Raw genomic sequence first — 15,511 nt, 5'->3', positions numbered from 1 at the left:
AATCACGCTGGCTGGAAATGTGAGGAAATTCTGCAGCACCGAATAAGGGCTGAGCTCGAGAGCCAGGAATCCATCTTTGCTCTATGTGATCACCTGTCTTTACAAAAAACATATAAATTTAATGTCTTTAGCATCTTGACACCTGGAGTTAGTTTTGGTTGAAAATAGGCAGCAAGTTGACATTACAAAGAGATGGATGGAGAAAGGATGTGATCGCTCCAGAAAAATTTTGTGAGGAAAACCAACTACACACAGCTTCCCTGAAATAATTAATGAAGCAGGAAGAATCAAGAAAAGTAAGCTCTGTATGTCCAGTGTAATATCTGCCCTTACGGATGACCAAAGAGCTTCTCTTTCCTAGGAAAGAGCACTCATTCCCTTGGAAGGAGTTTGCAGTTTTTGTTGTACTTTACTAACCTGATCAGACAGTTCATAAAAAAATTAAGGGATGAAGAATTAAAAACACTTTTAACCTTTTTCATCCTTAACATCTCAGGAAAACACTGTGGGGAAAAGAAGGGGAAAAAAAGAGGGAGGGCAAGTCTTTATTCAGAATTTAATTTTGCTGTTTAGCTATTTAAGCTTTTACTGGTAGCAAAGGATGCTAAGTGGCTGAGAGTTCTGACTACAAACAGATGAAGGAAGAGATGCATTATCTGAATGCTTGAATAACTGCACAGTGATGCTCAGGCCAAGAAACTTGGCTTTGGTTAATACTCTCTTGTATCAAGTCTTAAAGAATCATAGCCAGAAGTTTCATATGTATGGTCCTTCCCCATCTCTCATCTCACAATTAAGAACACAAACAAAGAAGTGAAAAAACCTCAGACAATACCATCAATTTTTCTGATGGCAAAATGTAAAGCAAGGAACTCAAAATGGAGTTATTTGTACTTGTCACAAGAAACAAGAGATAAAAAAATCTTCATAATATGTGCAACTTCGGTGTTGTTTAACACTAAAACTGTGGTATCAGCAAACAAAATAGCCACTAAACGTAAGGTTCTGAATTCTTCAGTGTGTCAACAGCATCTGCCGTCTTTTCAGTCTATTTTTATCTGTTTGATCTTCTATAAATTTCTCCCTTTGTTCTTAAGATAGAATAGTAAATCAGGACATTTTTGAAGATGTTTTCCTGCAATAATAAAGCTGAAATGCCTTCCAAAAGTTGCCATTAAATTATGTGGTTCAGATCCAGAGTTCCTGCTTGAGTGCTGCTTGCCCTTGCTGTTGAAATATCCAATGTTGGGTAATGTCTCAGGCAGACCTCTTCACACTGAGGTCCAATTTGTGAGCCAATAAATTCTACAGGGAATATGAAACATCATTGTGAGAATAGCAAGCTAAAACGATGGAGAAAATGGCCATAGAATTATCAACTAGAACACAGCCTTTCCTTTCCTTCTTGGCAGATTTCCTGGGACAAATGACCTGAAGTCCTCTGAGACTGTACAAAGCTCAAATGCCATGGATTAGGTGCATGCAACTTTTCCTACACTTCACAGCATTGTGGATGGTGGTTTTCCCTTTGTCTCCATCCACCGCCTGCTGCAGCCCCCTCACACAGGGCTTCTGCCTTCCTCCAGAGCCACACAACATTCACAAATCCGACGGGAGTGACCTCCTTTTACAATCAGTGGCCTTTGCATATGCCTAATGAGGGGGAGCACCAAGCCTTTCCAGCTGCAGTTCTATCTACAGCTTCACAAGAAAACTCAAAAACTTTTCAGTTATCTTGTGTTGAGAAACAAGCCACCGAATACATCCCAGCTGAAATGAGATCAGCTGCCCTCTGACACATGGTATTATCACAGTTCACCACAGCAGTCAGAATTGCTCCTTTCTACTACAAATTAGACACATGAATGGTTAGGAAGTCAAGGAAAAAATAGCGTTAAAATAGTCAGTGTGCAAAGCAGATCTTCTATGGTTCCATTTTAAAGCATTTAGAAAACCAGGAACTCCCCTGGGTTTCTGGTGTGCTATGCTGTCCCAAGAGATTGCCTCTTTCTCCCATCACAGCTGGAGTCTTATGAGCATAAGGATGCTAATTATAACCAAGAAAAGTAAATGTTTGCACTTACAGCTTCATATTGGGCTCTGAAATGCACCTTAAAGGAAGGAACAAAACAAAGGGAAAACATCTCCTAGTCATGTGCTGCATTGATTTAAATGCTGACTGAGCAGCTGATCACATCGGGACTGTGAAAACTCACTGCCAGTCACATGGACTTGGCATTTCCTCTTCCTGCCAATGAGAGAACTTACCTCCACCTCTGAGCTCTCCCAGCCTCTCAGAGGAGCACAGTTTTAATCAGAAAAATTACATTATATTATTTCAAATTTCACTTCCTTGATTTAAAACAAACCAGAACAGTTTCTTACCAAAATGTTCAGATTAATTTGCAATTTAGTATAGGACAGTTCTTCTCACTCCTCAACTAAGAGCAAACTCTAGGAAGAGCTTAATATTGACACAGAATGTGTGAGTAAGACAGAAGCTGAAAACAGCCAGACTGCTATAACAGAAATTTCTTATACAATTTGGAAAATCCCTCCAGGATTAGAGGAAAGAGCAAAATGGTTGTTTTTGCATACTGGAATTGTCAGCAGCACCACTGCATTGTTATTACCACTATTACCAGATTGACTGGTATGGGAAGATTGTGGTGTGTGTTTGAAGATTCTCATATGCAAGCATGCACCAACACCAACATGTTGTATGTGAGAACACCCAATATCCTCCCCTGTATTTTTCTGCAATTCAGAACTGGAGCTACAACACAGCACAATTTCTGCAGAAAAAAAGTCTTATATTCTAGTAGCAGTCACTGGGATCACTGAGGCTTGTATAGATGTTTTAGAAATTAAAGATAAAAAGGCACAATCAGATGCTTTCCAGGAAACCTTCAACAGTACACAATTTCCCAGCATTTTTCCTTCTCTTCTTAATGGTAGTAAGTCTTATATTGTGCTATTTTAGTTCTTGTGCGCTTATATACTTAAGTTTCTTCAGGTTTGAGATGTATAAAATGAATCCTACAAGCAAACAAAGAAGACTATAGAAAGGGCTCTTACGGCAAACTACCACTGGGGAAACAAAGATGTTTTTCTCTTATGTCACTGTCACTTAGATATTGCCTGCTCTTTCTGATGGGCTAATGGTGTTCTGCTCCTCAGCCTCAGGGTCATCATTAATGCATGTTGTCCTCACACCACCCCCAAAATTACCAAATCCTTTCCTAACCTTCCAGTAAGCAAACTTTCTGCAGGCAAAGCCCACTCCCAGTGGAACTGAGATCTCTAGGATAAGGAATGCTGTGGTTCAGTAAGGCTTTTCCCAGGGCTGGATGCAGTTTTATGGCACAGTGAGGAGCTCCTCCCATTTGCTTTGGCAAGAAAGATTGAGGGAGAGGTCACCTTCACATGGACGATTCCCTAGCTGCCTCCATCTTCTGACTTGCTCCAGCACAGAGGGGGTCACAGAGATTTCTCTCAGCTGTTGCTCTAGAAGCTGCAGAGAATTTCATCCTTCCTCCCTTTCTAAGCACTGTTTTCCTCAGAGACAGATGGAGCTCCAAAGGCATTTCCTCACCTGGGCAAACAGTCTTTCCACTGGAAGATCACCTCAGACAGAAGAAGGCTATCTGAAGACTGTGCAAAGCCCCAAAAGATAATTTTTACCTAAATAAAATTCCCAGTTTATTCAAAACACCTTAAAAATCATTGAAACTCAAGGTAAGACATCTGATACAATTTTATTTAAAGGCACAAGTGGTTGATAAACAATAGTTTTAAAAGGACTTAGTTTAAAGGACTTTAAAAGGAGTTAGTTTTTCCTATTGAAAAATTGATAAAATAGATTCACTTAAAGGTATCTGGCTACCTTTCAGTTTGTAACTGGGATTCATCATGCTGTCAGCTAAGAGAGGGGTGCCTAGAGGTGTTGTAATCCTTCAAAGCCCAAGCAGCAACTGCTTTAAAGTGTTAATCTGGCCAAGAAAGCAGGCTGACTTCACCCTCAGTTACCCTTTATTCTCCTCCTCCACTTCTTTAGTTTCAGTGGGACTGTCTCACAGTTAAGCAAGAGGGAAATATAGCGAGGCAATGAAGTATTTGAAGTATTTTGGAGAAGCTGGACACACAATAATGTACAACAGAAAAAGGATGATGAGTCGTCATAAAATGCCTGTTACCCTGCAATGCATACCCTGCCAGTAATTGTGACAGGTTTTCTGTTGAGTTTGAGCCCAAGAAGTCGAGCAATTTGGAATGATTGTTTTTGCTTTGTTACAAAATGGCAAACATCCAGCTGAATAAGGAGATTTTGTTTCATTTGGAATGAGGTTAGGATGGCTCCCAGAGCTGCCTCCATGTGTATAGGTGGAATAAAGGGCATCACAAGCTGATTTACTGAAATTATTTCCCTCCATCCCAATGGGGAGTTTGCTGTGCCACCTTCCCTGCACTCGCAGCTAGGCAAGAGGAGAAAGCAGACACAGAAGTGCTAATGCAGCTCACAGGGAGAGCTGACATGACATCAGTCACTGGACTGCAGGAGTGCAAGCCTGTAAAAGCAGGTACACTTCCAACCCCACAGCCTCTACAGTCCGCAGGTACACAGGCTGGCAGGCACTTTGACACCTGTAAGAGCTCCTGGAGCTGTGCCTGTCCCCCGGCTGCAGTGAAAGAAGGGACCAAGGGAATATGTGACAGCTGAGAGGCAAGCAGGTGTGTACCAGCGGGGCTGAGGGAGCAGCTGCTACTGAATATCACTGGGGACATCATTTACTTACAGTACAACACCACTGCTGCTCCTGCCCACACACTGAGAGCCATCAGCAAGCTCATCTCCTTCCTTGCCTTCTCTGCTGGAGCCTCTTCCTTCCCTCAGGGCTCTTGGAAACTGGCTGAGAACAGCAGCTAAGGAGATCTCCTTTGCCACAGGCCTGCCCTCCTTTTCCTTACATCCTTTCACCTGCTCTTCATTCCATCACACTTGCCCTTGGCCTTACAGCTCTGCTTTCATCCTACACATCCATTCACGTTCCTCCACCTTTCCCCTCCCTGACTACACTGAGGGTGGCAGATGGCTATTTGTCACACATTTGTCTTCCCATTACCCTGCTCACACAAGCTGCTTTTGTACCATAATCCTCTTCTCTTGTTCAAACCTCTCTCTAGAATTGTACTTTCCTGAAGAGTCTCACACACTGAGAGATAGAAAAGTAGTGTTAATTTGTATTTATACAGTAAGAACAAAGCAAAAATGCACAAAGTGCATTTGACACCTCATCTTAAAAGTTTGCTCTTTGCACTTCTGAAAGCTACTGTACATATGGCAATATTTTATTTGGGTTACAGCACTTCCATATCTTTGCTCTGTTGCTCATCTCACATTGTCAGCAACTCAAATAAGGGCCTTTCCTGCAGAGGGAAGACAGCAGACTGTGGATAGCACTTACAGAAATTAAAAGAAGAGGCCATGAGGTGGCAATGAGCAGGCTGTACCTGTGGGTCATTTTCAGTACCTGTTTTGCAATTTGGGTAATCAAGGATCAAGGAGGGGCTCTGCTACTTGGCGCTGATAATTGGAATTGCTCTGTTAGCCTACAAATCCACTGCTCTGCCAGAACCTAACCCATCCTCCTGTGCAGTGCTTTCATCCCTGGCAGCCTGATAAGCACTAAAGAACAAAATTCAGCTCCATATTACTGTTATTTATGCTACAATTCTTTCTGTCACAACAACTTTATCTAGATTTGCAACTGCCACGGAGCAGAGAGGAGCTCTCTCTCTCTCTCTCTGGATGCCCCTGCCCTGCATGACAAGCACAAACAAGAGCTCAGTGCTCCCTGAGTCACAGCCTCAGCTCACTGCTCCTTCAGGCTGATGTCACTGCATCCCCACCTCCCCAGCCATCCCAGAACTCTGTCTGATATGACAACGGAGACAGAATTTAGAATGTCCAGATCTTGAAGAGGAGGCAAGAATGGCCTTTTTACTCTGGATGTGCTCTCCACAAGTGCCCTTAATCCAAAACAGAGCTGCTGAAGCCTAAGACTTATTATTCTATTAAAACAAGCATAGACAGATGGTATTTAGTGCACTGGTGCTAAATGCTGCTAATTGCTAATGTAGTAGCATTACTAATCCCTAATCTTGTTTCTGAGTGGGAAAGAGTTGACCCAAGACCCCATTTGTCTTCCCTGCTTCTTGATTAGGGCTTATCAAATCCACAATGCCAAAGCCTGGGATGGTATGAAATGCCTTAATGCTCCAATTGGGTCAGCTAAAGGACTTGGAAATCAGAGGTCAATGCTATCAGTGAAAGAAAAACAAAGGGTTTGCAATGCTTCTCCTAAACACTTTGCTGCATGTAAATATGTGCCTTAACTACAGAAGCATTCAAGTTTTTAGCCATACAAACTATCTAAAGTAGAATACTGCAAATTCACTTTTCCCTTTGTGCAAATGGTCTAAGCAATGTTGTAGTACTTTTCCTCTTGCAAAAGTAATAAGCATAACACATGATCAAAACCTCAGAAGAGGAGATGCTGGATTATCCACATGACATAATTCCCCTCAAAAATGTAATCTTGAGTTTACATTGGAATTTTTTTTTTACTTTTTCTAATTTAATTGAAAGATTGTTCCAGAAACTCATTAGTTATATTTAACATTCATTATTAAGCAGCTATTAATTAAATAACATTAACTACTAAGATTTAATAAGAAATATCTAAATTTCTAGACAACACTTATTCATGGCCAATTTATGCCTCTTTACTCTTACATCAGCATTCATTCCCTCCACTTTGAATGCCTTGATTTTATCTCCCTATTGTCCTGGATCACTACCACCTGTCTTCCCTGGCTTTGTTTGGGTAAGGTTTGGTGAGCCAAAGCCTTGCAGAGCCTCAGTTTGTTTTGGGGTTTATTTATTTATCTGGTCTCATGCCTGGCACCACCATCTTTCCTTGCCCTTCATATTGTACACCTATCCTTCGTGCTGTATCCCTGTCCATATCTGTTTGCTTTTTTCCCCTGCTCTTCACACTCTAACTTCCCTCTATTGTTTCCTGTCTTTCTTCTGCTTACACTACGGATTCCACTCCTTGGTCTCACTTCATTTCCTACTCATCCAGTTTCCAGATTTCCTTTATGAATCCCCTGGCTCTTGTGCATGCAATGGAAGCACAGATGCTTTCTTCACCAGCACACCTGATGTTCAGTGGAAGCAACTGCATTGTGAGGAGAATTCAGCAGGGACACATCACTCTTGCCTTATGTCACAGCTACAGGTGGAAGCATTCGTGCCACTGGCTCCCAGCCCACCCTTTGCAGGGCTGGAAGCACAAAAACAGCAGCTCCTTTTGATGAAAGCAGAAGTTCTGGGAGGTGAGGTCTCAAACTAAGGTTTGGTTCAGCAGCCCAGGGAAAGCCCCTTTACACCAGGTGGTAACAGAACAGCTCAGCCAGGTCAGGCCCCTTGGCTGGTGAGGGAGATGTGCCTCTCACACCCCTGTGCAAAAGCTGTGGTCACAAAGCAAACTGAGCACAACTGGCTCCACACTCACCCTTGCAGTGAAGTCCACGGCAGCACCCCGATTTAACAGCAACGTGGCTACATTGATATTCCCATAGTGAGCAGCTATGTGGAGGGGAGTGAACCCACTCTGAAAAATAAACAGAACAAAACACAACCAATAGATACTTAAAAAAAAATCGCACTGGGACTCCACAATTCGTGGCACATCACTGACAAAAGCTAGTAATAGGAGCCTGCTGCAAGTCACCACTCCAATTCTGTACTAGTTTTCACTCACTGATGTTTATTTATAGTATCTCAAAGAATATAAATAAAATCACATTGCTATGCAGGAGGGAAAAAATTAACATAATTATTCTAGAAGAAAAGAAGTTGAATAAAACTTTCAGTTATTCCAGGAAAACAGCAGCAAAACATTTGAGTATTAAAGCAATGATCTGACTTTTATAAGAAATTAGCTTCTAACTAGAAAAATATATTTATTGGTATTATGTCAATCTTGCAAGTTAAATCTCTTAAAGATTCTTTGCAGAAGTTCAAATACAAGTCATTTAATGATATTTGCTAACCGGTTTTTGTAAATTCAAAGTAGATGCAAATGAAAATAACATCAAAGACTATTTTAAATTATTAATATGGGGTTTTTTTTCCAAGGGTTAGCACCATAAGGACCAGTCTCCCACTGTGGGCAATCACACTGGGTTATGTTCAGACACCACGAGTTACCACCCTAATTAAAAGACGCCTTACTGATAACATTACTTCAGCAACTGATTTTCATATTTAAGTAGTTTTACTTCCTTTTAAAATAATGCTAAAACATGCAGCAATTCCATCAGTCCTGCAAAGTATGAAACCTTATGGGAACTAGATGCATTTCTAAATTGTTAGCAAGCCATGCTAGCTGCCACTGCCTTGCTTTGGGAGTTTTGCAGCTGTAAAACCACTCTCAGATCATTCTATTTGCTGACACCATCGAGGTAAGTGTCATGCAGAAGCCTAGAATCAGACCTGGATGCACAACATGACAGGGTTGTCTGCAGCTCTGAGAACATCCAATAAACATATGCTCCATGAGAATCCCTGAAAACTCCATCTCTTGTTATACGGCCCTTTATGATGGCAGTTAAGTTCGCAAGAATGCTTCACTCTTACTTTTAAACCCTAGTTCCAGCTGCAGAAAGCCCTGGTCTCTAAACTACAGTCTTCTCTAGCACATGCTACTTCATTTCATCTAAAGCAGGTGTCTATCCTAAAATATGCGATGCAGACAGGAGGGAGAAATGATGCAGCAGCACTAAGTCATGGAGGAGTGATGATGCATAGATATATTTATATATACCTCTGTTGTTCTATTCACCATCATCTAGGTTAACACATTGGGAAGCAAAGAGGGGGAAAAAATGAACGGTTAGTCCACCACTGGTGACATGGGTGCGGAAAGCTTCATGATGGCTGTGGGGCACGGCAGCTCGGGGGGCAGCACGCCCGGCACACACGGGAAGCTCCACAGGGTGGAAGCAGAACCAGCGAGTACTTTGAGTGCTAATTGTTACATGTTTACCAAAGTTCTCCAAGTAGCAATTGCACAGACAGCTGATCAAATGGCAACTGTGCAGTACCTACGGTTCACCACTGCTTTCAGGAGTGGCTTTCATTTCCAAGATAATAATTCAAATAATATTTTGTTTATTATTTTCCATTTGCAAGTTTTCTACAAGAGGAATTAACCCTGATTTAAACAGAAGGGGAACGGGGGAGAAAGAGACAAAGGAGGCAAATCAAATGTTATTCTTTATCAGGTGTTAGAGGAGAAAGTTCTGTGCAACTGCAGCAAAACAGCTCACACCGAGGGAGATCTCCCCTGGGTGTGGTCAGCACCTGAGAGCACCAAAGCTCCTTGCTTCTCCCAACTGACCTTTGACTCCACATCAGCGTTGTGGTCGTTCTGCAGGAGCAGAGCCGCCGCCTTGGTATCGTCCTTGCGAGCCGCAATGTGCAGGGCAGGCAGGCGAACCTTCCCCTTGGTGTCATTTTCCAGCAGCAGGGAAACCACCTGGTCATGGCCTTGCTGCAAAGCTACTGCCAGAGGTGTGAAACCATCCTGCAACACACAACAAGCACCGTCAAGGCGTGCTCCAAACCCTCCACGGAGTGGGAAGGGGGAGCCAAGAGATCTCAGCCTTATGAACAGAGTTGGCGCAGATTCAACCCAGAGTAACACTGTGCAGGTTAAAAGTACCCTGCAATGACCCTGAAATTGGAGTAAAGTGCTGGTGAACAAGGTTCCAAATACTCAAAACACCTTTCTGGCACTCCAGACACAACATAAAGTTATAAGACACAAATGACTGAGACTTGAGGAAAAAATAGTGTGAAATTACTCACAAATTTACAGTTAATTATACAGATTAATTATATAAAAAGGTATAAAAAGCTGGAATATTAAAATTACAATTGCAAAGGATCTCTCAATAGTAAATTAGCATCCATTCCTGACAGATTATAATCTACATTTTTATGATTATTTAAAAAAGGCCAACCAACTAAACAAACCAAAACAAACAAAATTAGCTCAATCCTCTAACATAATTTATATGTACATTTAAAATATAATAATTGATCAAAAATACCACATTCTTCTAATGTACTGATGTTCTACTACAATTTCCCTTTATGAAAATTTATATAATTTGATAGACAATCCTGTGATTGTCTATCAAAAAAGTTATTGCCTTTCAGATTTGTTAATAACCAAAATAGTGTAGAATAAAAAACCTGAAAAATAGTAGGTTTTTGTTTAACAGATTTTAGAGCAGATTCCTCAAACACACAAAAAGTACAGTCTGGGATTTATATAGTTTTATATATTAATTTGAATTCTATGTTACGGATTCTTAGAAAACTAAAGAATGAAGGAGTTGTCATTTACATTCTGCCCTGTCCCAAACATGTCATTGCAACCCAGGAGCACATCCAGCTTTGCCCAAGATAATAACCCATAAATCACTTTAAAAATCACAAAGGCCAACTAATTTGGATATTTAATTATTCAGTTTGTCTCCTGATTAATAGATCCAAAACCTGTATTACCAAACCTCATTGCATCTTAGCAAGCAAATACATATTTTCACTTTTCAACTACTGCTATCATGGTGAAACCATGTAACTAAGAAATAAAAGTGCAGCAGTGGCAGAGAAAGAGATAGATCCTCACTCCATGTCAACAGTGCAGAGCTGAAGTGTTAACTTTTTAACTTTTGGAATGAAAAGTACTGTTTTCATAATGGAATTTCTCCCTCTAGTTTCAAAACAAAGAACATCTGAATCCAGGATGAGAAACAGGAGAGGTCATGAAAATGACAGCTTTTTCAAAATTTTTGAGGGGAAGAAAATCCAAGAAAACCACTGAAATTCCTGGGTCCTAACAAGCAATTTCCAGCACACCCTCCCCACCCCCCGAGGAGTTTCATGCTCATTTAACCAGGTTTCCCTGGTGCCTGCAGCTCCCCACCCTCCTGCAGCAAGGGCAGGCACTGGGCTGCAGTTCTGGGGTGAAACAGCCACAGGGCCATGGGGTGTGAAAGATGCTCTGCAGCCCTGAAGGCCAAAAAACCTCCCTGAGCATCCCCAGAGAGGGCTGTGGCAATATTGCTCTACTGTACAGGCAGAAATGGAGGCTCTTGCCTGGAGAAACCCTGGAGGCCTTGGCTTCCTGCTCTATTTACACATCCCAAAATTAAGCCACTTCACAGAAAAGTAGTGTAGACACCCACAACATCTTTTCTTGTAGGAAAATAAAACCAATTATTTCCTTTAATTAGATTAAAACACCATTATTAAATAGTTACTTTTAAAGAGTATTTAGCTAAGTAATCCTTTAGTTACAAAAGTTTTTGCACTTAGAATGACAGAGAGAAATCAGATTTATAAGAAAACTTGGACCAAGAGAAAATAAGAAAGAACCCATAAGCAAATATCTCAAACAAGGAAGGCAATAAAGGTGCCACTGTTTTGCAGTCTTCAAATGAATTCTCCATGGATAAAATCAGATTGCACCTTATCATCAAGCTGAGACAGAAAAAAAGCTCAACCTAAACTGACATACAGTGGTCAGGGGAAAAACAATAAAAAAAAAAAAAAAAACGCTAAAAAAACCAAACAACAAGTACCCCTTCAAAATTTTTTTAAAAATCTCCTTTCAGAAAATCATACAGCGGTAAGGGACAATTTTCAATTAATTTTCCAGATGTAAAGTATTTTATTTTTGTATATCTTGACTTTCATATCCTTGAGCATTTCCAGGAAGTGGTTCTGATGCACACTTAAAGTTATAACTAACTTCTAGTGATTTTGGAAACACTGTTTTGATCAATCAGCATCTCATTTTTCACAGTTGAATAAGGAATAAGATTTCCTTTCTACACCCTTATACAGTGATACTATCAGGTATAGGTGGCAATAAACTTATTGTGCATTTTATACTTCAAAAAAACTAGGCCTTTTCCAAATAAGCATTATTTTCTTCATGGAAACAGTACTGGTAGAGCAATTAGAATTCAATAAATATTAAAGAAAGCATATACTGAAGTACCTTTCTATATTTTGGAAGCAAAATCTTGGTAATAAGGCAACTGAAAATTCACCAGATTCAACACCTTTCTCAATGCCATACCTTTACAACTGTTAATATATTTGTTATTTATTTCCCTCACAGGTTGTCATATTTGAGTTAGAATTATTTTGTATTGGAGTTAGACCTCCTTTTTAAAGAAAGAAATACAAAATGTTCTTCTAGAAAGATCACAGAACACCTTCAAGAAAGGATCCTGCATCTTTCTGTGAGCTTGAAATTCTCCCTGCAGCACCAGGTGGGGTAATTGGGTGCCACAGAGAGGGCACCACCATGGTAATGAAGCAATTCAGAAAGTGCCTCAAGTAACCCTGGGTTTTCTCTGATATCCCAGGGGTGGTCCAAAGCACAGGTGAACAGTTGTTCTTGCCTTATGGCTGCCATCCTTCTCATTGCTCACTATTTTTAATAAAAGCACAGAGAACTTTTATATTATACACACAGCTTCCTTGTGTGAGCACTTAACCTGAAAGATTAGCAGTTATGACTAAGAACACATCTATATTAAGAACTGTCTCTAGTTAAAGTAATTTTTTTTTATTTTAGAAATGGCAAGAGACAGTTTAAGTTGCTGAAAAGCCCATAACTCTATTCATTAGCACACTTCACAGAGACAGCTTTTTATTCGTCTTTAATTTTGTATTTAAAAGACTAGTTTGATATAAGCTGGCAGAAATCACTGCTGTAGCACATTTTGCTTTGTTCATGAAGTGTCAAATTCAAACTTTTACCTCTGTGGCAAGGCTTTGACTGGCACCATTGTCAAGAAGAAACTTAACAACCTCCAGGTGGTTTTCTTGGGCTGCCATGTACAATGGAGTGAAGCCATTCTGAAATACAAAAACAAGAGTGTTAACACCCCACAAACATTTTATACATAAACAGATCGCCAAATGATGGAAGATTAGGTGAAAAGTAAAAAAACTGATCGCTCATAGATGAATTAATGGCATGATCTACACTGGCTTAAGAGAAGATGGGAGAAGGGCAATATTATTTAAAAGGACACGGAAGAATCTTTCAGCTGACCAGATACAATTCCCACAGCTAAGCCAGAACAATTCCTTTCACATCTGTTGTGAAGTTAAGCTAAAAATCAGACTGGACAGATGATTTGGTAGCCATGAGTTATGATTCCTGATAAATACAGCCACAGCACTGGAAATTCCTAACAAGACAGGGAAATACAATACAAGTCTGTGGCAAAAGCAAGAGCAGTGACTCCTCAGAGTAATTGACATTTTTTTCTCTTCTTTCCATTAGCTCTGACTTCTCTTTCACTTGTGCCAGCTACTTCTGCCTTCCATCTCTGCAAAGAGCTGCCTTCTGAGCACACTCTGCTTCTGGGTACCAAGCTACTTCATATTTCAGGCACCAGGAGATGTGAGGATCATTGGTGCTCAGCAGTTTGAGACAGAGGTTTATCAGTGTTTCTGAACACATTAGAGCATCTCTCAAATTATGCTTCAGTGACTGATTTCAATCAATGCAACACAATTATTAGAGGCTGCAGAGCTTAACTCATTCTTTGGTGAATGTCTTTGTCTTACAGTCAATGCTTTTGTCTTTGCCTTAACCATAAACAGCTCACAGCCTGTCAGAAATTGAATTTTGGGATTAATACTAAGACAATGCATTTTTTACCTTTTGTTCTAAGAAATTCTGAAATCTCTCCTACAGTTACACAGGACACTGACCTACATTTTCCAGAAAACCAATGGGGATGAAAAGAGATGAGCTGAGAGGAGTTTGTCCATATGAGGAAAAACATAAACATTCTGGGCCCGGGGGACATGCAGAGGGAGCCCCATGACAGTGAAATTGGGCTGAGCTGCAGGGGAGCAGCTGAGGGACACCTGACTGTCCCAGCAGCAGGGGCAGAGGGGCAGGGCACAGGTCCAGCACCCAGCTGGTGACCTGAAGCCAAGCACGTGGCCGCGATGGCAGCAGGGACACACAGGAGGTCACAACAAAGGACACTTGGGCAGGAAACGGATGTTTGATCCAAGAGAAACCAGCAGCAAGGCACTCAGCAGCTGTGAAGCCACATGTTTACATGGCCTTCACAGGTGGCAGGGCCTGCTGCTGTTCCAGGATTTTGATATTTTGATCTCTATGCAGGCAGGCACTGCTACGAGCACAAAGCAGGCACTAAAGGGCTCAAAGAGCCCAAGCCCAAAGTTAGAAATGAGCTTAATGCACTCTCCAGAACAGAGATTCAGTCAGTTCAGTCACCATACAGTCAAAATTCTACTTAATGAAAAAACAGAGAAGCCAGAAGCACTTGCTAAGGTACCTCCTATGTCACACTACAAGTTATTACAGTGAACAGCAGCCTGGTATTGAGTCTAGTATTCTATCATTTCATGGCATATTCTATATCTATTTACTAACTCAGCTGGAAACAAAGATTAATTCTTTAGTTTCAAACATTTGCAATTAGAAAGGAAACAGGAAACTTTACCCAATATTTAGCTTCATGAAATAATTAATAGGCAAAAATTCTCAAAACCAATTATTATTAGCATTTGGAGGCAGAGCAAAACCTTTTCTCCTATGTTAAGTTTTTGTAGCATTTTAAATATCTTTCCACCCCACACTTTACACTCGCTTCTCTCTTTAAAAAGGAGCTGGAATTGCCAGACAGCCACAAGTCTGAAAAAAACCATTTTGTCTTGAATAGTAATAAATAAGCCTCAGAAGAGGTGGAAAATTGAACCCTGACATAAATTTCTGGTTTGGTTTTTGGCCATTTTAACAGACATAAAGATTTGGTTAGAGAAGGCGTGACACTGGAACTGTCAGCATGGGAGAGCTGTCACCTTCAAGGAAAGAGGAGACAAAGCTCAAGCGAAGCTCAGCCCCACAGACCAAGCTGGTCTGGGGCAGTTTGGTAACAGAGAGCACCAGGGATCTCCTCAAAACCTGAATCCCAGCTGGTATTGGTGTGGAATGGCCAACAGAGATGTTACATGGGTGTTCCAAGTAAAGACATCAAAGGCCTCCATAGTGGGGTGGGGGAGAAATAAATCTTTAATTCTGGCACGTTAGCAAAGTAAGAGTAACATGTGGCAAAACCTTAGGGTGTGTGGACAATCCAGTTATATAAGATGTTTACAATCTCAGATTATTTTTAGTTTCAGGGCTGAATACACAAGTTCTGAAACACTAGCTGAAAAGATCCTGTCAATCCTATCTTAAGTTCTTTAACAGGAAAACTATGGCAAATATTTCTGCTTTGTTTTACTTCTTAACAGCCATGGGAGATTTTACCTAAAAATACTTAATGTTGTTCTCCTTAAATTTAAGTTATATGGCTCCTAGTA

General features: G+C 40.7%; 1 protein-coding gene across 1 annotated transcript in view; it reads right to left on the bottom strand.

Moving 5' to 3' along the window:
- The window catches only part of ANK3 (ankyrin 3), a gene marked incomplete at its 5' end in the record, with an annotated part of 192,118 nt that overhangs the window by 120,026 nt on the left and 56,581 nt on the right, over nucleotides 1-15,511 (bottom strand). The window contains 3 exons of the mRNA XM_084210661.1: nucleotides 7,581-7,679; nucleotides 9,471-9,656; nucleotides 12,917-13,015. Coding sequence (XP_084066787.1) covers nucleotides 7,581-7,679; nucleotides 9,471-9,656; nucleotides 12,917-13,015 — 384 coding nt within the window. The remainder of the gene's footprint in view (nucleotides 1-7,580; nucleotides 7,680-9,470; nucleotides 9,657-12,916; nucleotides 13,016-15,511) is intronic.

Source organism: Fringilla coelebs, assembly GCF_963513975.1.
Source record: "Fringilla coelebs genome assembly, chromosome: 8".
NCBI classification, from domain to species: Eukaryota; Metazoa; Chordata; class Aves; order Passeriformes; family Fringillidae; genus Fringilla; species Fringilla coelebs.
This window is presented reverse-complemented; position numbering and strand designations above follow the sequence as displayed.